Source organism: Gopherus evgoodei, chromosome 2, assembly GCF_007399415.2.
Source record: "Gopherus evgoodei ecotype Sinaloan lineage chromosome 2, rGopEvg1_v1.p, whole genome shotgun sequence".
Classification (NCBI taxonomy): domain Eukaryota; kingdom Metazoa; phylum Chordata; order Testudines; family Testudinidae; genus Gopherus; species Gopherus evgoodei.
In genome coordinates, this window is record NC_044323.1 from 78362221 (window position 1) to 78388653 (window position 26433).

At 43.7% G+C, this 26433-nt stretch overlaps 1 protein-coding gene across 2 annotated transcripts in view; it reads right to left on the minus strand.

The window, feature by feature from the left end:
- Window positions 1-14295, minus strand: part of ZNRF2 (zinc and ring finger 2) — a 90706-nt gene extending 76411 nt beyond the window's left edge. For both annotated transcript variants that reach the window (XM_030551065.1, XM_030551064.1), the window contains exon 1: window positions 13869-14295. In XM_030551065.1, the coding sequence (XP_030406925.1) occupies window positions 13869-14295 (427 nt within the window). The remainder of the gene's footprint in view (window positions 1-13868) is intronic.
- Between the last annotated feature and the right edge of the window lie 12138 nt (window positions 14296-26433).

Below are 26433 nucleotides of genomic sequence, written 5' to 3' on the forward strand. Positions count from 1 at the left end.
ACCGCAGGCACTCAATATAAGATGCAAAAAATGACCTTGTACTGAAATCACATGTGCTATGTAATGTGAATAGTGTTGTTCACCGTGAAAGAGTATATCCATTGTTCTGTAAAACGTATCTTAAAATAATTCTCTCCTTTTTATCCTCCCACAGCTGCAAATGTTTTAAGCCTTCCTCCTGCATCCCAAAGGTTCTCTCAGATAAGGCAGCAAAAAAAAAAGCACGTGCGATGAAATGTTCTCTGCGCACATGAAAGCATCCCACACTGAAAGAGCTCAGCAGAAAGTGTGGAGGGACACAATAGCACAGGACAGGGAAGCGGCTAGTGAACGTGAGGAGAGGTGGCAGCAGGAAGATCTGAAGAGAGAGGATGCAATGTCAGGGCTATTGCGGGAACAAACAGACGTGATCTGGCATCTGGTGGATGTTCAGGAATGTCAGCTGAAGAGACTGCAGCTGCAGCCCCTGTTTAAGCACCCTCCCTCCTCCCCAAGTTTCATAGCTGCTTCCTCACCCAGATGCACAAGAACGCCGGAGGGAAGGGGGGGAGGCTCCGGGCACCCAACCTCACCACCCCAGTGGGCAGAAGTGACTTTATTTCCAAGCTGTGATCAAAGCAGGGGAGGGCGGTTGGCTTACAGGGAATTAGAGTCAACCAAGGGGGCGGGTTTTCAACAAGGAGAAACAAACAGAAGTGTCACACAGTACCCTGGCCAGTCATGAAACTGGTTTTCAAAGCTTCTCTGATGCACAGCGCTTCCTGATGTGCTCTTCTAATCGCCTGGGTGTCTGGCTGCACGTAATCAGCAGCCAAGCAATTTGCCTCAGCCTCCCACCCCACCATAAATGTCTCCCCCTTACTCTCTCAGAGATTGTGGAGCACACAGCAAGCAGCAACAATAGGGACACTGGTTTCCCTGAGGTCTGAGCAAGTCAGTAAACTGCACCAGCAACCCTTCAAACATCCAAATGCACACTACCACCATTCTGCACTTGCTCAGCCTATAGTTGAACAGTTCCTGACTACTGTCCAGGCTGTCTGTGTACGGCTTCATGAACCATGGCATTAAGGGATAGGCTGGGTCCTCAAGGATAACTATAGGCATTTCAACATCCCCAATGGTTATTTTCTGGTCTAGGAAGTAAATCCCTTGCTGCAGCCGTTTAAACAGATCAGAGTTCCTGAAGACACAAGCGTCATGAACCTTTCCCGGCCATCCCAAGTTGATGTTTGTGAAACGTCGCTTGTGATCCACCAGTGCTTGCAGCACCATTGAAGAGTACCCCTTGCGGTTTGCGTACTTGCTGGCTTGGTGCTCCAGTGACAAGATACGGATATGGGTTCCATTCATCACCCACCACAGTTAGGGAATCCCATTGCAGCAAAGCCATCCACTGACCTGCACTTTTCCGAGCATCACTACCTTTGATAGCAGCAGCTCAGTGACTGCACTGGCTACTTGCATGACAGCAATGCCCACAGTAGATTTGTTCATTCCAAATTGATGCCTGACTGACCAGTAGCTGTCTGGTATTCCAAGCTTCCACAGGGCTATCGCCACTTGCTTGTGAACAGTGAGGGCTGCTCTCATCTTGGTATTCTTATGCTTCAGGGTAGGGGAAAGCAAGTCACAAAGTTCCATGAAAGTGCCCTTACGCATGCGAACGTTTCACAGCCACTGGAAATCATCCCAGACCTGTAACACTATGCAATCCCACCAGTCTGTGCTTGTTTCCTGGGCCCAGAATTGGTATTCCACGGCATAAACCTGACCCATTAACACCATGATGTCCACATTGTCGGTACCCACGCTTTGAGAGAAGTCTGTGTCCATGTTCTCATCACTCTCGTCACCGCGCTGCTGTCGCCTCCTGGTCTAGTTTTGCAGCTTCTGGTTCTGCATAAACTGCATGATAATGCGCAAGGTGATAAACTGCATGATAATGCTCACAACTGCTGCAGTGAACTGAATGGGCTCCATGCTTGCTGTGCTATGGCGTCTGCTCGGACAATCCAGGGAAAAGGGCGCAAAATGATTGTCTGCTGTTGCTTTCACGGAGGGAAGGTTGACTGATGACATTTACCCATGACCACCCGTGACAAAGTTTTGGCCCTGTCAGGCACTGGGAGCTCAAACCAGAATTCCAATGGTCAGTGGGGCCTGCAGGAATTGTGGGATAGCTATCTCAGTGCACCACTCGGAATGTCAGTGCTTGCCACGGTATTATGGACGCACACCACCAAATTAATGTGCGCAGCGTGGACGCATGCACTCGACTTTATACAATCTGTTCCAAAAATCGACTTTGTAAAATCAGAGTAATTTTGTAATGTAGACATATGCTAAATGCTGAACTTATTCTGTGAATAAGTGACTTCTATAATGCTGTCAATCTGATACTTTACACAAGCACAAGATTGTTGTTCTCTTGGTACAATCAATCTATCCTACTCAGCTGAAATGCATAAAAACCACCAAGAAAGCAGCAAGAATACAAATAAAAGCAAAACAGAAGCCATATGGATGTGACCTAAGCCCTCAAATAAGAACTTCTAGAAAGATTAGATACAGTAAAAAATTAAATCAACATGCAGATTTTCCTCTTTCACTAATGTATGCACAGTACAATATTGTGTCTTGGTTTCAGAGACATTCAGAACTACATTATAATTAAGTTTGGTTTAATAGAAAAAGTTGTCCGCTTCTACGTTTGAAGAACTATGCACATAATAATAATCCTTAGGAAAGGACAGAAACTAACCAATGCTTCATTGGTTTACTACATTTACCAAGATTTGTTAAAAGAAGACTAAATATGTAGACAGGGCAATCTTTTCACAATGTAGGCAATACGCTAGTTACTCCAGAAAGACAAGCGCAGAAGGTTGTTTTTTTTTAATAACTAAATCACCTAAGGTCTTTGAATCAAAGGTTTTAGACTGGCCTATGTACACTGAGACTTGCTAGACTGCAATCTCTATACAACAATTTACCTCCAGTACCCAAGATACACAGGATTAAAATGCCAATGCTTTAAAAGCTTGCTCTACTTCTAGACTAGCTAGACATCTGACAAGCCTGATAATGGTAACATTCAGCATTCAAATGCCTAAAAAAAAAAAATGCCAGGGAAATTGTTTGGAATTACTGGGGAAAGTTCAGTGGTTAAAAAAAAAAAAAATCTCAAGTCATTTTGAAGAGCTAAAAGGGAATATAACTTTCCCTTCTATTGTTATTTGGAAAAAAATAGTACACATGACAAGTTTGAGTATACTGTAAGTGCCAGAACTAGTGCATACTAAAATTCAGATTTCAGCTACAAAAACTGCTACATAGTTTTATAATCAACTAGGTTCTTGTACTCTAGCATTTTAGCCAATTTTACAAAACATGCAGTGCCCTGGTATAGAAATTGTTGTGTCAGCATTTCTATTATTGACCCCTATTTTCAGGGGTGACCTTCCATCAATAATCATTTTAGGGAGGAAATTTGCTATTCATTGTCACCACTTCACCATCTCAGCAATGGCTCACCTCCTTAAACACTCCCTTTCTTGCTTTGTGTAGGCTGCCAAAAACAGGTTTTAAATGTAAAAAGGTGTTCCTCCTCACCCCACAAAGTGAATACAAATGCCTCTTCCAAGTTACAGTCTCAGTACATTTTGTGAAGATATAAAGAATAAAAATAATGAAACTGTTTGTATACCTATTCACCACTTAATAGAGCTGAACAAAAATTCTAGTAAAATAATTCTACCTACAAAACAGTAAGGCTTTTATCAATGCATTACTTTACAAATATACAGTAATACCGAACTGTATTTCAGGGTTTCAAAAATTATGTGCAAGAAAGAGAAGTTTAAGGTGACAGCAGTATTTTTACAAGAAAACTTTAAATGCTTCACCAGCAAATACCAAATAGTTTTGCCACAGTTCCCAAGGTTATCTGGCAGACATCCAACCTAAATAAAGCACAGTTGGGGAGCCTTAGTTACAGTTCACCTACATAGGACGCTTAATTGGAAGAGCAGCTTTTACAATGCAATGAAAAACTTTAAAACTCATTTTTTTTACTACTGATCTTTCCATTGTTGTTAGAAACACAAATATCTATATTCTATTTTAATAGATTTTCCTGAGATGCAGGCAATATCTTCCAATAAGGAAAAAAGCTTTTAAAACAAAATGATTTTCTAAACTGACTGTAAACAGGGTAAAGCTAAATGTTCTGTCAGAAGCAAAAGCCTAACACAAGAGATGCACAGACACAGAGGAGTCTTTAATGTAGAAAGAGATATTTACCATAGGATTCAGCTACCCAAAGGACATAACAAAATATTTGTAAAAAGCTAACATTAAGTAGAAAAAGGTCTACTCCATTATCTTAAATAAACTTCATTTAACAATGGAAAATATTCAGGCCTCGTAGTTTTCTCAAGGCAGGTCACAAAGAGAAAGGGGGAAAAGTCATTGGAATGTTTACAAGTCTTGAGTTCAAACATCTGAGTCAAAGGGTATGGCTATACTTGAAACTAGCGCTTTGAAGTGTGAGTGTGGTCGCAGCGCCAGCGCTGGGAGGGAGCTCTCCCAGCATTGCACGTACTCCAACTCCTCATGGGGTTTAGCTTGCATTGCTGGGAGCTGTGCTCCCAGCGCTAAGGCACTGTTTACACTGGCGCTTTGCAGCGCTGTATCTTGCAGCACTCGGGAGGTGTTTTTTTCACACCCGAGTGAGAAAGTTGCAGCGCTGTAAAGCGTCAGTGTAGCCATGGCCAAAGTCTTACTATGTTTTCCATTTCTGCTTCAAAAGCTATTAAATGAATTAAATATTTAGTTCTGTGTTCTCTCTCCTTCCTCTATCTTTGTATGGTACTTTCAGCTTCACTAGATGCAAAACTGCCTTTACCTTAAGTGACTATTTAAGAGCAGATGTTTCTAGCTTATCTGGTAAACATAAATCTTTGTTACTTAAGCAATGAGGAAGTTCTCTGAAAGTGAGATTACTCTTTAAGACTTCTCCCCCACATTAATTCAAACAGTATATCAGAATAATGTGTTCTGAAGTTCCTCCAGATTTACTTCTCTCAGGTCAAATAGTTACCATAAGTGTTTTCATTTGAAAAAAGTGTGTGAAACAGACCATACAAAGGGAGTTGAGCAAGTTGTGTGAAGAGAAAGGGCTAAGGGGGGTAGCCAAAAGATGAGAGCCATGGGAAATGACTTCCATACGGCCTTCCTCTTCCTCCATCATTTGGAAGGCAGAAACTAGCAAGGGAAATCCAGATTAAAAGGCAAGCAAGACAATACCTTAGGCAGAGAATTAGGAGCACTTTATCCAGGTGGAAAACTAAGACAAAAAAGAAACATAGGACAGGGTGGCAACAATGCCAACAAGGAAATCTACTTTCCAGAACCAAAACTGAAGAGATACTGTGGTAGCAGATTCAAAAGAAGGCAAACCTGAACAAGCAGTTAAAGATACACGAGGAAACTAGAGTCATAAGGCATTCAAGACGGACAGCTGCTTTGACTAAGGAAGATTGGAAGGTGGCATTCCAGAGAAAGGCCATCTTTGGTGCCCTTCAGCACTGTAAAGCTACTTCCTACATCTAAAGAGAACTGGAGAATAACTTTGTCCAAGCCAACTAAAGCAACTCCAGTCTCTGGAGCACAGAATTCCCTAGCCCCTACTCTAAGACAAAAACAAACCCACACACTCCCAACAACCACTTACAGCACATAATTCTTGGAGGTACCTTGCTTTCTGGCAGTTAGCAAGGAGAATCCCATCTGATAAAGCCTATGCCTGGTTCATGAGCATCTGCTGCAAATCTTATAGTTTGAGCTGTCCAGGGTCTAGGTGCTGAATAGATCTTTGGACTAGGATGTTCAAACCTTTTTCTTGCTGTTTTTATAAAGGAGACTGTGAGAAAGAGAGAGAGAACTTGACACTATTTCTCCTATAGAAAGTAAAGGATAAAGTGATTGTTATTTCTATTTTTAAATGCTTGAAATTATTCAGATTCTACAATGAGGCTATAAGTAGACAGGTTAAATACATAAATTAGATCTTGTGCAGCCAGGCCATGATCAGGCATCTTTGTTTTTTATATTTACTCTCGGGGGGAGTAGTCAGCATATATAGCCATGAAGATTGTGGATGCCCTCTGTTAGGAGGGAGCTCTTATCTAAAGTAGTCATGTGGCAATTCCTGGGAGTTCCAGAATTTCTGGCATAAAATGAACCCTCACAAGAGAAGAAGTCTGAAACTTTCACACTTAAATATGCAAAAATACCGCCCCCTTCCTCCTTCAAGTGAATTCAAAAAGGGGAGAAAAATCACCAAGAACATCTCCTACTAGGTCCGAGTTTGGTCAGACAACCTTAATTATAATTTGTCCGAGCTTTGAAAAGAAATGTGTTCCAAATAGTCATGTCATGCATTTCAAGTTTTAAAAAGAAGCTGCATCTGGTTTTATTACGGATACTGGAAAAAGCAGCTTCAAGTTTACCTACTAATAAAAAGAGTTGTCTGTATCTACTATATACAGCAGGCGTAGGCAACCTATGGCATGCATGCCGAAGGCGGCACACAAGCTCATTTTCAGTGGCACTCACACTGCCCCACCCCTGGCCACTGGTCTGCATTTTAATTTAATTTTAAATGAAGCTTCTTAAACATTTAAACAACCTCATTTACTTTATGTACAACAATAGTTTAGTTATATGTTATAGACTTATAGAAAGAGACCTTCTAAAAATGTTAAAATGTATTACTGGCATGCAAAACCTTAAATTGGAGTGAATAAATGAAGACTCGGCACAGCACTTCTAAAAGGTTGCCAGCCCCTGTTTTAACCAAACTTCACATCACTGTTATCAGCATCCACCTACAGTCCAGTAAGCATTTCAAACCTTAAATTTCAAGCCTTACATTTTGCTTTCCCTCAATTCCTATTATAGGTTTAAAGGTTCACTTGTAGAATTTATTCTTCGCTTCTACTCTTGACGGTCAATGTATAATTTTACTGGTGCAAAACAGCCATTCCTATACCAGCAGTATTCTATGTAAAAGTACTTTTTACATAAGCTTTCCCCGTCAGAATGATAAAAAAATTACACCAACAGTTTAAATTTATCTTGAAAGGACATAATCAGCTTTCCCTAAAGAAAAAAAAAATCAGACATTAGTGACTATTTTAAACAATTGTAGTTTCAACATTTAAGATTCTGGAATGGAAATATCACAAAATAACTTATTCAGTAAACTTCGTGCATTTGACAGCACTGTGTGTATAGTTAGATACCTGCATCATTTGTGCAAGCTTATATAACAAGGGAGAAAATTCAATATTAAAAATATTTAAGTTTTTGTTTATAACTGTAAAAATGTTTTGCCCTGAAACAGTCAACCTGTCAGAAGGGATTGCCTCTATCATTAAGAAGGCTATCAAAATTAAATGGGTGACTGTGGAACTTCACAAGACTTTATTAATTTCCCCTTCACACCCATGAAGATGCTACATACAAAGGGGCTTATCCCATCAGTTTGAATTCTGGAAAGAGGAAATAGACAACGAACAAGAAAAACTGTCCACTCTTTTGCTGTTTGAACTCTTACAAGGTTGGAACTACAAAACACAAGCAGACTTCCCCAGGATCAACTTGGCTTATCCTTAAAAGATATTCAGTGCTGACAGACTGCTATAATTCTATGACCTTTTGGAACCACAGATTATAACTCATTTGCGTGTATATGCTTGCCTGTTTTAACTTGTAAGTAGTTCTCATTTCTTTTTCCTAATTAATTAATTCTTAGTTTACTATAGGATTGGCTACAAGCGTTGTCTTTCGCATGAGATCTGAGGTACAAATTGACCTGGAGTAAGTGACTGGTCTCTTCAGACTGGAAGTAACCTGAACCTTTTGTGATCTTTGGTGTACAGCAACCAACCATCACTAAATCCAGCTTGCCTGGATGGCAAGATAAACTGAACTGCCCAAGGAAACTGTCTGTGACTCCACGGTAAGAGTTCAGGAGTTCACATTTCTTACCGGCTGGGTGGACTCTAATTACAGAACACACAACCAGTTTGGAGAGTCTGCCCTGCTTTTTGACAGTCTGCCCTGAGATTGGCACTCAAGGTCATGAACTCCAGGCAGCATGGCATACTGCACTTCCAGTCAATGGTTCCCCTTTAAATATTTTAATAATAGTTCAAATTACATTAGCAGAGAAATAGCTGAAATAGAAATGAAAAGATATTTAACATTTTCTATGTTATCTACTGATGGTGTAACTCATTCCCCACAGAGTCTTTTTATGGACAAACAGGAGTTCAATTTAAAGGCCTTACTCTTCTCCCTGTCTGATCACTCTTAACAGACTGTATGTCAAGACAAGTGAGTTATTTACATTAGACTTTTTTGCCAGAAAGTTTCTCCATTGTGCTCACTAGTTCTGCTCCAAAGGTGGGAGCACTAGTGTAAACAAAATCCTAAGCAGTTGTTTTAGATGTGCACAGCACTGTTGTAGCTGTGTTGGTCCCAGTGAATGAGAGAGAAGTTAGGTGAGCAATATCTTTTATTGGACCAACTTCTGTTGGTGGAAGATACAAGCTTTTGAGCTACACAGAGCTCTGTGTTTTAGATGACACAGGGGTTAAACACACCAGCAGCTGCCTGGATCCAGAGGCTATGCATGAGGGGGGCACGCAGGGTCACATGCCACCTCCCCCACCCACCCACCATTTCTGCCAGGGTGGGAAACAGGTTGAGTGCAACTCAGGGAGACGTGTCCATGAAAGTCACTGACACCTGGCGGGGGGTGGGGAGGGGAAAAGAGAGGAAAGAGACCCATTCCTTCCTTGCTCACAACCGCAGTTACCTGCTTGACAGTAGGTGAGCAGAACCCACTCTTGCCTGCACCATGCAGGCAGTGGAGCAGTAATGGGAGAAGGAAGGAACTCTGATGGGAGAGGGGGCAAGGTGAGCAGGAAAGGGGCCAGAGGCAACACCTGGGGAGATCAGGTGTCCCATCCCCCCTCCAACCTTTATATTGTGCCCTCTCCCCAAGGGTTACCAAGCATCTCTGCCCCTGCCTACCCTGAAGTTCCTACCGTTGGAGCTGAATGAGCTGTTCCAATAAGGGAAATTTTTGGCAAAAAATCCTAGCGTATACAAGGCCTATCATAGTAACTCTGGTACAGTAAGAGTTATACAGGATACACCTAGACATCAGTCTTAACCAGAAATACAAAATGTCGAAAACATAAAATTATTTAGTCAGACATATAAATTTAACTGTATTCACTCTTTTCAAAGCCAACTTTTTCACAGGCTGTTTTTAATAGGAAGTCTATTTTTTTACACTAATGTTCTTTCTGTCAAGAAATGGTGAGACAGCTCTTACAGATGAGAGTAATGCCTCAATTTTATCTCCTTAGACAAAATTGGATCTTTCCCAGTGCAAAGAACTGGCTGAAGAGCATGCAAGGTTTAGGAGTCTACTCTTAACTACAGCATAAGGCCCAGATCCTGCAACACACTGACAAACAGAACTACAGGGTGTCCCCGGTATATGTCTCCCCTTTACCTGTTTTGTCGCACATCCTTCGCTCATCAATAGGGGAACATGTTCTGATTCATGTCAGTCCCAATCTGCATATCCATCGTTTGCAACTTAGTACTGTACTCGCTTCACCTTTTGCGTCACTTTTCTGTGGGTGTTTACCACCCACCAGTGCCCTCCCGCCTCAGCACCCCTTGTCTGCCAATCACCTACTCCCCCTCCCTCCCAGTGCCTCCTGCCGGCTCTGAACATCTGTTCAGTAATGTTCAGGAGGCTGAGGGGTGGGGGTGGGGGGTGTGGAGAGAGAGAAGGAGGAGCAGAGATGGGTCGCGCTTGGAGGAGGGGGTGGAATGAGGTGGGACAGCCATGAGTACAGGGGGTCCGCAGTATACACCATTTCAGTACCCACCACCCTTTTCAAGAACTCAACCCCAATATATACCAGGATCGCCCCTGTATTCACAGTGCATAACAGTAAGCATAAGTACAAGTCTTAGGCCCTGATTCTGCAAAAATTGTTACTGAACTGGCTCTGATACTTAATCACAAATATTGCTATATATCTTGATCATAAAGGATTGTAAGCCTAAAATTAGCATGAGCACAAGATCATCTTAACTCAAAGGAGAACTATGACTTTGAATGAATTATTTTTTAAACATTACTACAGTTTGTACCAAAGAAATATAACAGACTAATCATACTTTCGCCCATCTCAGCATATAGCAGTGTTGCATTTTTTGCATTTTAGTGTACCTCTAGTACTAATCATGTAGTTTAAAACTAACAGATTAGATAGCTAATATTTAAACATTGTTCTGGGTAATTCAAAAGTCACAATGGAGTACAATTCAATAAGGGCAAATTAATTATAGTAGTCTTACAAGTGTAACACACATGCGTTATTGATTGTCAAAGCCAAGAAGTCTGCCAGGAAAATACAGTTTAATCTTTACATATTAAACTAATTCTCCAAAGAAACTGCTGAACTGATTCTCAAAATAAACTTCTGCAGTTGTTTGTTGTTGTTTTTTTTAAACTGACAACTACAGTTTACAAAATAAGGGAAAGTGCTTGAAGCGCACTCACAATACACATAGTAACTGCCAGGCACTATACCTAGACAAGCTTAAGCTAGTCAGAAACAGCACAAAAGCAGTTCTCCAAGTTATTCCTTCCCCACCATGGACAGTCTTATGAAATTATGATCTAGATCAAAGCCACTTGTTTGAACGAAGCATCTGAATACTATATTGAATTTTTGAAAGTGTATAGCTATGACATTTACTATGTTAATTACACTGGAAAGTTATTATGCCACCCATATTACAAAAATATTTAAATTGCAAAAAATATATAATAGAAAAGTTTGACATGTAAAGATCCTCCCCTCCTTTTTTAACAAAACTGAATGCTAGAATTAGATTAAACAGTCATTCATTTTCATATGAAAACAAGGAAAGCTACTTCAGACTAATTCACAGATATATATAGAGATATAAATGATACAGCGATTGTAACTAGCAAAGCTAGTTACATTTTGAGTCTTGATCATCAAAAATCTAATATCTGACACCCATCATCAATTAGTCACCTTGCAAGGTTAAAGATTATGGCATAAGTGGAAGGCATACATTCTATATCACCTCAGTCAATAAATATTTAATATTCTGCACTTTAGCTTATGAATTCTAGATTCATGAATAAGAAAACATATGGTACTGCTTAGCAATTATGTAAATTATCACCTGAAATTGTAAGGAGGAAAATATGGTCTATAACTGATCTAATTAAGGCTGTGATGCAAGGTTTAAGCAAGGAATCCTATTTTTGACTGACAAATTGGCAACATGCTTTAAGTATTAATGCTTTTCTCTCACTGTGTAGACTGTAAATATGCAATAGCACCGTACCCTTTGATTGCAAAAGGAATTGCACACACCAGCTTTCATGCATACTACTCTGATAACACTGCAGCCATCCTTGCATCAAAGCCCTGCTACTCTTAACTAACAATTAATAAACATGCAGCAACTCAGCACTATAAGAACACTTACACTTACAGTTTTCCTTCTCAAGGGCAAATGCTCCTTGTTAAGGTAGGCTTGATGCTCTCCATTAGCATGTTCAATCACAGTACTAGGAGCAGATAGTCTTCAGGAGACCCAGAACTGTCTTCAGGTCCCCACACACACAAATGCAACTGAACAGAAATCTGTTTGTAGGGGTGTCTGTAACATACATATTGACCATCCAGGAGGTGCCAGGACTGGGGAAAAAAACACTTTCATTTGACCTACTGTTCTTGAGTCTATGCCCCCACTTACATTGAAGACTACAAATCTCAAATGTAAAACTACAGACATTTTATATTACAGAACTACATTATCATACTATTGCAAATAATGCTCTCATTTATCACTATCAAAAGTGAAAGTAAGTTCACACAGACAGACACCTTGCATCAAAACTCCCTTCCCCAAAAAAGGGCATTTCATTCTATTTTTAATTCAGACTTTACACAAGCTATAACACATGTATTAAGTTAATCTAGACAATTACAACAGTTATCAAAAAATTAACAGAATTAAAAGACTGTCCTGTTGCACCTTAGTGTTTACTCATATGAACAGTGAAACCTTTATTATAAATGTCATTGAAAGACATCAACTCAACAAACCTTCCTTAAAAAATTATAAAATCTACACTTGAAAGGGAGATAGAAGAGTGCATATTATACACCAAAAACTTTCATTTAAACAATTGTACAATCTTCTGTACAGGAAAAACTGAACAAGTTCATCCTTTTCAAACTATTTACAGTGTTTAACTTCATTCTCAATAGATTCAATATTTTCCTTCGCCTCCTCCATTTCTATTGCCTTCAGGAAACGTACTGCAGTCTTTAGAAAAAAAAGTGCTATATTTTCTTAAAGACTTTTTTAAAATACCTCCCTTCATCTAAACATTTTCTTCTTTTGAAAAAAAAAATAAGTTAATTCAAAGAAACTTTCCATTACAATAACTTCTATTTTATTAACCAAGTTTCAGTACAAACAATTCAGTGACTCGGAAACAGGAACAAACTGCAGCCACATTTTAATCAGTACCTAAAAACAGATTTCAGTCTGATTTAAAATAAACTGCATGAATACATGATCCAATTAAATCCTAATTAAGTAAGTAGCAGGCAGACTGGTATATTTACACAGGCACAAATTAGATATTAAAGTCTAAAGTGGTAAGACAGAGAGGCGCTTTTTTTCCTTTTTACTATGCAAACTACATTGCTGGGGGGAGGGAGTTTATTTCATGATTAAATTCATTCCTTCCTTCCACTTTCAGACCTCTAATTTTTTTCAAACCTACACAGCCAAGAAACAGCAGCAGAAGCATGTATAGATAAAACTAAAGCCTGGAGGAACTAGAAAGCTGCCCCTTTCACAAACTGATGATTCATTGTAATCCCCTCAAAGTCACAAACTACTCTCCCAAGTAAGAGCCAAAAAAGAGCTACACAAAAAACACTCACTTCACTTTATAAGTCAGATTTACAAAATATTCAGAATGTGGAAACATGGAACCGGAAATCAATCAGTTAGTCAGTTAACTAAGAAAGGTACACTGAAATGAAAGAATATATTGTCCTTTTAACATGAGGGTAGTGACCTAGATTCAGGCCCGAGATTTCCATAGGAAGAGGAGAAGGGTAACGCCTCCCCTGCTAACCTTAACCCCCTCCAAAAAAAAAAAATTAAAAAGACTCCCCACAACACTACCAAGCTGAGTACTCACTACATCAACCCCACCACAAATAGCGCTACATCTCAAGCCTCTCCCTGAGCCATCACTGAGAGTCAGAGACCTACTCCCACAGGTGCTGAAATCAGGGGTTCTAGGGGAGCTGCCACACATCCCACGGGTTGAAGCTGTTTCCATCATATACAGAGTTTACAGTTTGGGTTAGTGTCTCTCAGCAGCCCCGCCATACAAACTGTTCCAATACGCCTACCCCCCGCCCCCAGGTCTGTGGTACTGTATAGTGTTTATGGTCTCTCTGTCTGGGGAAGGGCTGAATGTCAATCTCTCTAGCCCCTCTCCCCCCATGCCATGGACAGGGCTGGAGCAGGCTGTTACAGTTCTCCCCACCCCTACTTGCCCAGGCAGGGGTAGCGGGGCAGGGGGAAGCTAAGGGAGGCTGCAGTCCCCGACCCCCCCCCGGGGTAGCGAGGGGGTTGCAGTCTCTCTCTACCCCCCCACTACACACACACTGGGGCACGGGTGGGCACGTTACCTCCAAACAGGTGCGGGGAGAGGTGCGCTGGCAACGAGCCGATCACGAGCCGGGGCCCGCCGCGTCCTCCGCCTCCTGCGGGCCGCCCCCGGCCGCCCTCCTCGGCCGCGCTGTTGACCGAGTCCTGCGAGCCGTAGGGGCCGCTGCTGTGGGGGATGCTGAAGGCTGACCGGGCGGCCCTGGTCCCGGAGGCTGCCGCCGCGCCTAGGGACCTGCTCCGGGGCGCAGCCACGGGCGGGGCGGCCGTAGCTCCCCCCGCCGAGCCCCCGGGGGCTGCCTGAGGCGCCAGCGGCGTGTATCTCCCGCCGGCCCCCGCCGAGCGCCCGCTGGCCCCGTTAGCGCCGCCGCTGCCGGAGGGCAAATCCCCGCCCGAGTACGCCCGGGTGCGGCCGTTGGCGGCGGCCGGGCCGCTCTGCTTGGCGCCCATAGTCCCGCCGCTCGGCGCCCCCGGCAGGAGCGAGCCCCCGAGGGACGCGCGGGGAGGTGCGCGCCGGGCGCCCGCCCGCTCTGGCTGCCGCTGGGATCCGGCTCAACTGGCGTTGCCGGAGCGGCCGCTGCTTTCGGGTCTCGGGCGCCACCATGAGCCGCTCGGGGCGGTGCTGGCTCCGGCTGCCGCTGTCCAGGGGCCAAGCCCAGCCGCCGCCATCCCCCTCCGCCGCCACTCGCTCTGCCCGCCGTGCGTGGCTGTGCCGAGGGGCGGGCGCCGCCCCTACCGTGTCGCCATCCGGGGGGCGGCCCCGGCGCGCGGCCGGGGACTGGAGGGAGGTTCGGGCTGGAGCCGCCCCCGAGCTAGGTACAGCCCGGGCCGCCCCCCAGCAGCGCCGGGCAAGCCCAACCCCCAGCTACTAGTCACGCCTCTCGCCTGCTGCCGTCTGGAGACGCAGCGGGGCCCCAGCTTCTTCCCTCACCACCTGGCCCGGCCCCCGCTAGGTAGAGCGCAGGCTGGGCCCCGCGGTTGCACTGACCAGAGGCCCGAAAGGGCTGCTGCAGAGTTAGCCACCTGTTACTGCTTCCCAAGCCCCTGCCGGGGCGTGCAGAGTCAGATCCCAGCTGCTGCTGCTCGATGAGCAGAGCTCAGATTGCTGGCGGGGCACAGCCAGCGCCCTGGGCGCCAAAACATAGCCACAAAGCTATTTTCAAAGTGTGTTACAGCAGAAATAGGGCTGCTGCGGGGCCCCGCCGCTCAGGGTTTGGCCTCTTTTCTCTGAGAGTTTCTTGAAAGGGAAATTAAAATGGTTTAAAGCGATTTACTTAAAATTCAGTGTTGCCCAGATTCCTAATGGTCGTGGGCTGTCCTTGGTTTTTTGTTTCTTCTGGGGTTTTGGTTTTGTTTGTTTTTTGAAGGCCCAGCTCCTGGAAGCATGAGATTAGGGGAGAAATTCGTCTTTCATTTAAAAAAAAAAGTTTCTAATGTTATGGCTCTAGAGAAAAGACTGAAAAACATGACCCTTGTGCTTGGGACTTCACAAAAAGCTAGGAAACTCAGACATCACTGCACTGGGATGAATTTATCCCTTCATCTTTAAAATTTAATAATGCAGTTCTAGTGCATAACATAAAGAGGGAGAGAGTTAAAAAGTACAGCTACATGCATTAAGATAGCTGTCAGTTATGTGCAGCAATGCGGAACTGCATTGGCTTCTGTGCACAGAAAACAGATGTATACAAGTGTTAGGGTGACCAGCTGTCCCGATTTTATAGAGACAGTCCCAATATTTGGGGCTTTTTCTTTTATAGGCTCCTATTGCCCCCCACCCCCATCCCAATTTTTCACACTTGCTGTCTGGTCATCCTAACAAGTGTGTACACCTAGGACTACACCACCTAAAATGGGGCAGCTATGAATGAGTATTGTTATGTCAGCGGAGTGTTCAAAGAAATTGTGTGGGCAGCTTCCATTCTTACCAGGCAGTTTTACATGAATGAAAATCTTGCCTAAGATTAGTGAACTTTCCACTGAAGTGTATGAAAGACATAATTACTCACTGCAGATACTAGAGTATAGGCATAGCTGAGTGCATATAGGAGTTTGGGTTCTAGAAGGAGGAGTGTTACAAGGCTCAGGAGGCAGACTCCACCCTGTGGAATAACTAATACCTAAGAATATAGTGACCATTCCATTTTGGACCCTGTGGGGGAACAAGTTTTAGATAATCTCATTCTGATCTCCGTAAAATTTGAAAATTTAAACATCAACCACATTTTAGCATAAAAATTACATCATCCATAATCTTTAGCAACAGGTTTATGTAGCACAACAGATTCTTAGAAGACCAGTTTCCCACTCAGGATACAGCTGTAACAACCAGTAATTTGATTTTAATAAGATATAATGATCCAGATTTTCTCCTGCAACAAGATCTGCTTGTTGCAGGAAAGAGTAGGTTATCATTACCTGATTCACAAATATGTCTCTACAGCAAAAAGTTAGAGGGGCCGAGGGGCTACTGAAATTTACACAGGCTGGCTATGGTCCCTAAAAGGACTACAACTATTCTGATCATTCTCAGTTGGCATGTTCTATCTCTGCTAGGCAACCAGATATCAAGTGTGAAAAATTGGGACAGGGGTGGTGGGTAATAGGAGCCTATATAAGAAAAAGCCCCAAATATCAGGACTGTCCCTGTAAAATCTGGACATCTGGTCACCCTAATATCTGTTCAGCCTTCAGTAAGTATATCCTTTCCTACTCCTGATGCTTCACCTGCAATAGAGTGGATGGGTGTGGTTGGCATAGAAACAGGTTGAGAGATTTCCCAGGTGGGGGGAATTCTTATCTGAGCATTTAGGGCCTGATGCCAGCCCCTTGGTACCACCTGAATGGTGTGAAAGGGCAGGAATGAGGGTAGGATCTTGTCCCATATGTTTATTTTCTGGGCATATGAGCAAAATCCTAAACCCCTTAGTCTTTTACTCAGACAAAACTCCTACTGACTAATGAGAGTTTTATATAGGGCAAGACTGCCAGATTTGGTCCTATCAATTGAACCTTATGAATAAGTGGTTCAGTCTCCACTGGACAGATCACATCAGGATGCAAAGATCATTTAATATTTAAAAAATAGAAAGATGATGTGATTGAATATGTCATGCATTGGATCTATGAGTAGATTCCTACAATCAATCATGCAGCATAAACTGTTTGTCTATATGGATTATTGTCTGGGATTTAATAGGGTACATCACTGTGAAGCTTTTCTATAAATCAGTCCAAGGCTCTCATGTTTCAGTAAATTCTCTAACACTGCAAATTTGAATTACTCCAGCTAGCTATGTCCATATCAATAATAACACTAGTGGAATAACTACTACCAAAGATTATTTAACTGGGTTTTAAAATGTTCTTTAACCTTAAAATTTATATACAAAATATTACACGTGCTGACAACTTTTATGCTGTTTGCAGCTGTGATTAGAAGCAAATAACATTTTTAAACCTAGCCATCAAATGTTGGTTTGCATTTAAACCATTAAAGTCAATGGGGCTTCAGGTAGGCACAGGGGTCTGCCATAGTAGAATAAGTTGCGGGAACAGAGCCTTAGTGGTTTTGCGAGCCATGGCAGGAGATACTCAATGTAGCTCATTCAGGGTATTTTCAGGAATTCTGCTACTATTGGTCTAGTGTCCCTGCGGCTCACCCTGTTCTAGCAATGGCAGGAGGTCTAGTGTTGAGTGGGCATAGGCTTTTTTTTTTTAAGGCCACCATGATGTCCAGCCCTGTTAGTGTAGGTCTAGTGTGCTTACACCTGGTTCACATATTCCTAGTACCAGTACAGCTGCAAGAACAATGGGGGAAATTCTGTAAATTTTCGATTTTTACAGAAATATAACTAACATCAGACAATCACCACTCCTTGGATAATGAAAACGGGGGATTTAAATGTTCAGTTGCTTGGAGAATGAAGCAAGACAGGACAGCTGCTTCCTTCTAAAATAAGAAATGTAAGATATACACGAGTTACATGTTAACAGCTAATATTGAACCAGTGTCAGGTTGGCCAGATGGCTTTAAGATCTGTTCATATCTATACTCCAACGAAAAAGCTCCCATTTCGTACTCATGCCAATACTGCCACATGTGCTACACATACCTATCTTGGTTTTGAGTTTTCTGCTATTCAGATTCCTATGTCTTTCTCCAGCTGGCAACTGATATTTTAATTACATCATGCAAATTAATATTTCAAACATTACTGGCATACCTATTGTCAGAAGTCACTGGTGTGGTGCTCTGCTCTGTTCAATGTTGATAAAAGTCGGCTTTGTGCGTGTGTTCCCTCTGTGTGCTGCCCTGGCTCTGCAGATTGCTGACACAGCAGACCCCGAGAGAATCCCCAATGACCACAGACTCTGATAAGGTACGAAGGCATCCAGCCAGGTTTGCTTCCAAACGAAACACAGTCTCTGGCTCTCCGGATCAGATGCCTATAGTTCTGCTAGTACATATGGGCTCCCTGACAATGAACCGGCTCAGCCAGTGGCGGGATTTACCACTGCCCGCTAGGCCAGACAAAGACATTGACTCAGGGATGCCTTCTTATACACAGGTACAAACAAGTTACACATCACTCCTGACACACAGAGGAGCAACTCCTCTATGCCCTGGTCTACGCTACGAGTTTAGGTTGAATTTAGCAGCATTAGATTGATTTAACCCTGCACCCGTCCATACGACTAAGCCATTATTTTTGACTGAAGGGGTTGTTAAAATCGATTTCGGTACTCCTCCCCTGATGAGGGGATTAGCGCTGAAATTGACCTTGCCAGGTCGAATTTGGGGTACTGTGGTCGCAATTCGATGGTATTGGCCTCCAGAAGCTATCCCAGAGTGCTCCATTGTGACTGCTCTGGACAGCGCTCTCAACTCCGATGCACTGGCCAGGAAGACAGGAAAAGGCTGAAAACTTTTGAATTTCATTTCCTGTTTGGCTAGCATGGCGATCTGCAGGTGAGTGCAGATCTCATCAGCAGAGGTGACCATGATGGAGTCCCAGAATTGCAAAAGAGCCCCAGCATAGACTGAACGGGAGGTACAGGATCTGATCGCTGTATGGGGAGACGGATCCGTGCTATCAGAACTCCATTCCAAAAGACAAAATGCCCAAACATTTGAAAAAATCTCAAAGGGCATGAAGGACAGAGGCTATAACAGGGACCCGCAGCAGTGCCACATGAAACTTAAGAAGCTCAGGCAAGCCTACCAAGGAACCAGAGAGGCAAACGGCCACTCCGGGTCAGCCCCCCAGACATGCTGCTTCCATGACAAGCTCCATGCCATTCTAGGTGGTGCAGCCACCACTACCCCACCTCTTTGCTTTGGCTCCGTCAATGGAGTAGCACGCACCAGGGATGAGGAAGATAGCTCACAGCAAGGAAGCGGAGAAACCGTTTTCCCCGACAGCCAGGAACTGTTTCTCACCCTGGACCTGGAGTCAGTACCCCCCAAACCCACCCAAGGCTGCCCCCTGGACCCGCCAGGCAGAGGAGGGACCTCTGGGGAGTGTACCTTTGTAAATATTATACATGGTTTAAAAGCAAGCGTGTTTAATGATTAATTTGCCCTGGCATTCGTGGCCACTACAGCTACTGGAAAAGTCTGTTAACGTGTCTGGAGATGGAGTGGAAATCCTCAAGGGACATCTCCATAAAGCTCTCCTGGATGTACTCCAAAGCCTTTGCAAAAGGTTTATGGGGAGGGCAGCCTTATTCCGTCCTCCATGGTAGGACACTTTGCCACGCCAGGCCAGTAGCACGTAGTCTGGAATCATTGCATAACAAAGCATTGCAGTGTATGGTCCCGGTGTTTGCTGGCATTCAAACAGCATCCGTTCTTTATCTCTCTGTGTTATCCTCAGGAGAGTGATATCATTCTTGGTCACCTGATTGAAATAGGGTGATTTGATTAAGGGGACATTCAGAGGTTCCCGTTCCTACTGGGCTGTTTGCCTGTGGCTGAACAGAAATGTTCCCCGCTGTTAGCCACGCCGGCAGCGGGGGAGGGGGGGAGGGTGAAGTGATCATCCCAGAGAATTGAGGGTGTGGGAGGGGGAGTTTAGTTGGGTTTGTGCTGCACATTAACCCGAAAACCACAGCCCCTCCTCCTTTTAAATGGCCAACCCATTTTAAATGGTCAACCCAACGGCTGCTTGGTATGGGAAATGAGGCCGCTGCTGTTTGAAACCATTCACACATGTTATGAAGGTTAAAGAAGCCAAAAGACTGTGTCTTACCATGGCTGCTTGCAAGCCAAATTCTGTTGCCTGGCCCTGTGTGAAAGATCTCTCACACCAAACCAGCATACTCTCAGTAAGAGGCAAAATGTGACCTTGTACTGAAAGCGCATGTGCTATGTAATGTTAACTGCAAGGTTTACTGTGAAAGTGTCTACCCATTGTTCTCTAAAATGTGTCTTTTTAACTACCATTCTCCCTTTTTTTCCCTCCACCAGCTGCAAATGTTTCAACGTTCACACTGTCTTCTCCTTCCCAGAGGCTAGTGAAGATGAGAAGGCAAAAAAAATGCACTTGCGATGAAATGTTCTCTGAGCTCATGCAGTCCTCCCACACTGAAAGAGCCCAAGAATGCGTGGAGGCAAACAATGCCAGAGTCGAGGAAAGCACAATATGAATGAGAGGACAGGTGGCGGGCTGAAGATAATAAGTGGTGGGCTGCGGATGATAGGTGGCATCAGCTTGGTGACAGAAGGCAAGAGGCAATGCCGGGGCTACTGGAGGAACAAACTGATATGCTCCAGTAAATGGTTGAGGTTCAGGAAAGGCAGCTTGAGCACAGACCGCCGCTACAGCCCCTGTGTAGCCAACCGCTCTCCTCCGCAAGTTCCATAGCCTCCTCACCCAGATGCCCAAGAACACAGTGGGGGGCCTCCAGGCACCCAACCACTCCACCCCAGAGGACTGCCCAAGCAACAGAAAGCTGGCATTCAATAAGTTTTGAAGTGCAATGTGGCCTTGTCCTTCCCTCCTCCCCCACCCCACGCGGTGCTTCCCTCCTCCCCAACCACTTCTGGGCTACCTTGGCAGTTATCCCCCTATTTGTGTGATGAACTAATAAAGAATGCATGAACGTGAAGCAACAATGACTTTATTGCCTCTGAAAGCAGTGATCGAAGTGGGGAGGGGAGGGTGGTTAGCTTATAGGGAAGTAGAGTGAACCAAGTGTTGTGGGGGCGGAGTTCATCAAGGAGAAATAAACAGAACTTTCAAGCTGTAGCCTGGCCAGTCACAAAACTGTTTTTCAAAGCTTCTCTGATGTGCACCGAGCCCTCTTGTACTCTGCTAACCGCCCTGGTGTCTGGCTGCGTGTCATCAGCAGCCAGGCAATTTGCCTCAACCTCCCACCCCGCCGTAAACGTCTCTCCCTTACTCTCACAGATATTGTGGAGCACACAGCAAGTGGTAATAACAATGGGAATATTTGTTTCCCTGAGGTCTATCCAAGTCAGTAAACTGCAGCAGCTTGCTTTTAAACATCCAAATGCACATTCTGCCACCATTCTGCACTTGCTCAGCCTATAGTTGAACAGCTCCTGACTATTGTCCAGTCTGCCTGTGTACGGCTTCATGAGCCATAGCATTAAGGGGTAGGCTGGGTCCCCAAGGATAACTATAGGCATGTCAACATCCCCAATGGTTATTTTCTGGTCTGGGAAGAAAGTCCCTTCCTGCAGCTTTTGAAACAGACCAGAGTTCCTGAAGATGCGAGCGTCATGTACCTTTCCCAGCCATCCCACGCTGATGTTGGTGAAACGTCCCTTGTGATCCACCAGTGCTTGCAGCACCATTGAAAAGTACCCCTTGTGGTTTATGTACTCGCTGGCTTGGTGCTCCAGTGACAAGATAGGGATATGGGTTCTGTGTATCGCCCTACCACAGTTAGAGAATCCCATTGCAGCAAAGCCATCCACTGTGACCTGCACATTTCCCAGAGTCACTACCCTTGATATCAGCAGCTCTTTGATTGCACTGGCTACTTGGATCACAGCAGCCCCCCACAGTAGATTTGACCACTCTAAATTGATGTCTGATTGACTGGTAGCTGTCTGGCATTGCAAGCTTCCACAGGGCTATTGCCGCTCGCTTGTGAACTCTGAGGGCTGCTCTCATCTTGGTATTCTTGTGCTTCAGGGCAGGGGAAAGCAAGTTACAAAGTTCCATGAAAGTGCCCTTACTCATGCAACAGTTTCGCAGCCACTGGGAATCGTCCCAGACATGCAACACTATGCAGTCCCACCAGTCTGTGCTTGTTTCCCGGGCCCAGAATTGGTGTTCCATGGCGTGAACCTGCCCCATTAAGACCATGATGTCCACATTGCCGGGCCTGTACCTTGAGAGAAGTCTGTGTCCATGTCCTCATCACTCTTGTCACCGCGCTGCCGTCACCTCCTCACCTCGTTTTGCTTTTGCAGGTTCTAGTTCTGCATGTACTGTATGATAATGCGTGTGGTGTTTACAGTGCGCATAATTGCAGTGGTGATCTGAGCAGTCTCCATGCTTGCCGTGCTATAGCATCTGTGCTGAAAAAAGATTGTCTGCTGTTGCTCTGACAGAGGGAGGGGTGACTGATGACATAGCTTACAGGATTCTCACACAGAATGGCCCCCTCAAGGATTGAGCTCACAACCCTAGGTTTAGCAGACTAATGCTCAAACCACTGAGCTATCCCTCCCCCTACTAGTCACAGAGGGAGGGAGGAATGGGGGAGCAAATGAATACAAAACAAATCTTGTCTCTATTGTTTTGATCCACTTCATCTCTCTTATACATCTTAGGCTGGCAGCAGACGGTGCAGTACGACTGCTAGCCATTGTCGTCTCCTAGCTGCTTGCGAAAAGATGGTGCAGTATGACTGCTGGCCATCGTTGTCTCCTGGCTGCTCGCAAGAAGTCGGTGCAGTACGACTCCTGGCCATCGTCGTCTCCCATTTATGTCCAGGCGCCCCCAACCAACCTCACTGAGGTCAGCTTAAAGAGCACCCAGGAGACGATGACGATGGCTACCAGTCGTAATGCACCATCTGCTGTCAAAAGGCAATGAGCTGCTGCTGTGTAGCAATGCAGTACCATGTCTGGCAGCACCCAGGAGACATATGGTGATGGTGAGCTAAGCAGGCTCCATGCTTGCCGTGGTATGGCATCTGCATGGGTAACCCAGGAAAAAAGGCGAGAAACGATTTATTGCCATTGCTTTTGGGGGGGGGGAAGCTGAAAACATTTACCTAGACCATCCACAATAATGTTTTTGCCCCCATCAGGAATTGGGAGCTCAATCCAGAATTCCAATGGGCAGCGGAGACTGTGGGAACTGTGGAATAGCTACTCCCAGTGCAATGCTCCGGAAGTCGACGCTAACCTCAGTACTGTGGATGCACTCCACCAAGTTAATGGTCTTACGTGGGGGGACACACAATTGACTGTATAAAATCAATTTCTAAAAACTCAACTTCTATAAAGTCGACCTAATTTCGTAGTGTAGACATACCCTACGTGTTAAAGTGCGGCGTCTCACAAAACAACTTTACCACATTATTGTCCTGCCCCTGTCTTTATGATAGGTCAGCCAGTTCCTGTTATCTGTGGGGAATGTGCTAGTACTGGAGTGTTCTGGTACCATCCTGGCATGTGTTTCCATAACTAGTGCCCAGTACCTTTTAGATATGTGTATTTTTGTAACATCAGCCCTCTTCTTGCCACATTCTGTGAGCAGGGCCTGCCTCTGACTAACAGCTTAACTTTGCTTTACATTAGCAAAGTCTTGACCATTACTTTAGTTCAGGCCTCAGGCATCATACCAGGCCTCTGATGCAAGAGTTTATGTTTCAGGGCCTCATCTTACTACACCTATATTTCAGATAGTTTGCTATACCATATATACTCCAGCTAAAACAAAACGTATACTGATTTCAAAATATCATTAATTCATAGTTTTGCAAATGCAGCTATTGTTATTTGGTATGAACCAAATTAACATTGCTTCAAGTAGTGCCCACAATGTACTACATGTATAAGCATAACTATACATCACAATCCCAGCCCCAAATATCTTACACTCTAACAAGACAACTAGAAAACAGATATGGGTTAAAGAGGTGCCACCGTAAATAAAGGTAAGTGATCACGGTGGTGATTGGCCAAATCTCAATAATATGCATTTGTTTTATTAACTCTGAGGTAATTCCAGTGTCTTGGATTTATACCAAAGATTAATTTTACTATGTAGTGATAATTGGTCCTAATCCTGCAGAGATTTGTGAATGTGCTTAACTTTATGCAGTGTGAATAGTCTTCACAAATTATAAAGCTAAGCATGTGCTTAAATCCTTGCAGGATTGGCTCCTAAAAGGTTTATTTTGGAAATGTATGGATTACTGATGTTTATAGTTTCAAATTTACCCTCCTCACAGAAATCTAAGTTACATTCTGCCAGTCATTGTCTGTCTGCGCTCTGTATCATGTTGTAAACAGAATATATTGTACTTTATGTATGTTAACTATCCAAATTTAAGAATTTTGATCACAAAAAACAACAACATTTTTAAAAATAAAATCACCATTTTGGGCTAGATGTCTTGCTCAACTTTTTATTTTATTTTTGGTACAATAACAAATATTTTGGAATGAGTTCTCAAGAAATGTCTAGTTTTCTCTGTGCAGATGCTATAATTTAGTTATATTTTAAGAAATATTGTATTATAACAATTATTATAAAATAATATGGTGAATGTTTATTTTTTCAAGATATTCTACACAGAATATTGGTATCATAGACCATGACCCCATTATGCTGGGCACTATTAGATATGCACTTGTTGTTTTAACTGATAATCAGTCCAAAATATTTTGTTGCTGATCCTCCCCCTTAAATCATGATTGAATTAATTTTGTTCCCCATTTACTCTATAACAGGGTTTGCACACATACCACATTGCACAACACATGACTTCTCCCTCCTATTCTTGTGTGCATGTTTGGTTATCTCCTCTTCTTCTATGCTGCCTTCCTTCAGAAGGTACTGTGTTGGCCGTTGCTACCGTATTGCTACCATAGACACAATATTGTGTAACAGAAGACAAGCAATGGCTCAAACTGTGGCCCACTATACATTAGACATGTACCAGTACAAATTTCTCTATTACAGAAAAGGCCTAAAAAAAAACCAGATCCCTGCTTTGAAGATCATGCCCCATTTATTCAAACAGCTGTAAGCTATATTTGCTCTTTCCTGTGCATGTTTTCAGATCTGGACTTGTGAACATCTAGCAATCCCTGCTAAGTGCTGAGTTCTTTAACAACACAATTCTCCGCCATTGCTAAGGAATGAGACAGTGGTATTCTGTCGAAATAAAATCTTGCAAAATATCTTGTCTTCTCTTACAAGGTGCAGAGTGCCAGACTGCAAACTCCTAACCTTGGTTAGCAGTTGCTCCCATTGGCTTCAGTGGGACTTCCTAGCTGAGGACTGCTTCCTATTATGAGTACAGATAGGGTTTGTAGCCTGGCCCAGAGTGAGTATTACTGAATTAAATCACAATCTTGGGAAAGGAGTCAAACTGGATGCAGACAATTTCAAGTCCAGCACACGTTCTTTTACAAAATGTACATTTCTTTAGGACTGCTAATATCTTTAATGCTACATACCTCTTGCATTTTTTACAGGGGCAAGTTGCTGCTTGAAAGTAAAGGGGAAAAAAGAACATTGCAGGAACAGTGAAAAAAAAGAAAGGGGGAAGAAATGGATGATCCCCAGGAGGTGGGAGATCTACAGCACTAGGCTTGCCAAGTACAACATGTACTCTCTCAGTTATAGCATTATCTGCCAATTATTACCTTAATCCTACTTTGCTGAGTCCCAGGGAGGAAAATGCCTTACTTCCTTGTCTTTTCAACATATTTGTTAAGACTTTTAATCAGTAGTTTGTATAGCCTCGCATATATAGTCTGCCACTGATTAGCCTAGGACTCAGACACAAAAACAGTAGATTGCTGCTCACGTGGTTTTTTAACTACCGCAGTTTGTGCAATAATGGCCTCTTGAGGCAGAAGTCCACACACAATGCAATAACCACCTTGAACTATAATGAGAGCAAAGTGTAATAGTGTATGCACAAGGGTTCTTCTTCTTGATGAGCTGTTTATAGTGAAGAAACAAAAGGCCTGCGGCTGGATTTTCTTAACAGAGCCCTAGAATGTGACAGCCCTGAATAAGAGCTGTACTGCCCAACAAGAAGCACCAGGGTGCTCAGATGGCCTCAGCTTTTAGGCTGGCATAAAATGCTCCCTTGGAGGCATCAGCTCTGATCTACTGCCTGCTGTATGAGGGCAGTGAAGGGGGAAGGGTATGGGGAAACCAACACTATCACTCTGTCTCCTTCCCACCCCAGCTTGTCCCTTCCCAGCATCCCAGTCTCTTTGGGTAACAGGAATAAGCAGTCCTTGTGCTTCTCAGAATGTTGCCCACACAAAAGATGGTTCATGCTCACTCCCCTGCTCTTCCACAGCAGCTCAGGGGCCAAGCAAATTTGGCCCACATTTCTTAAATCAAATGTTTT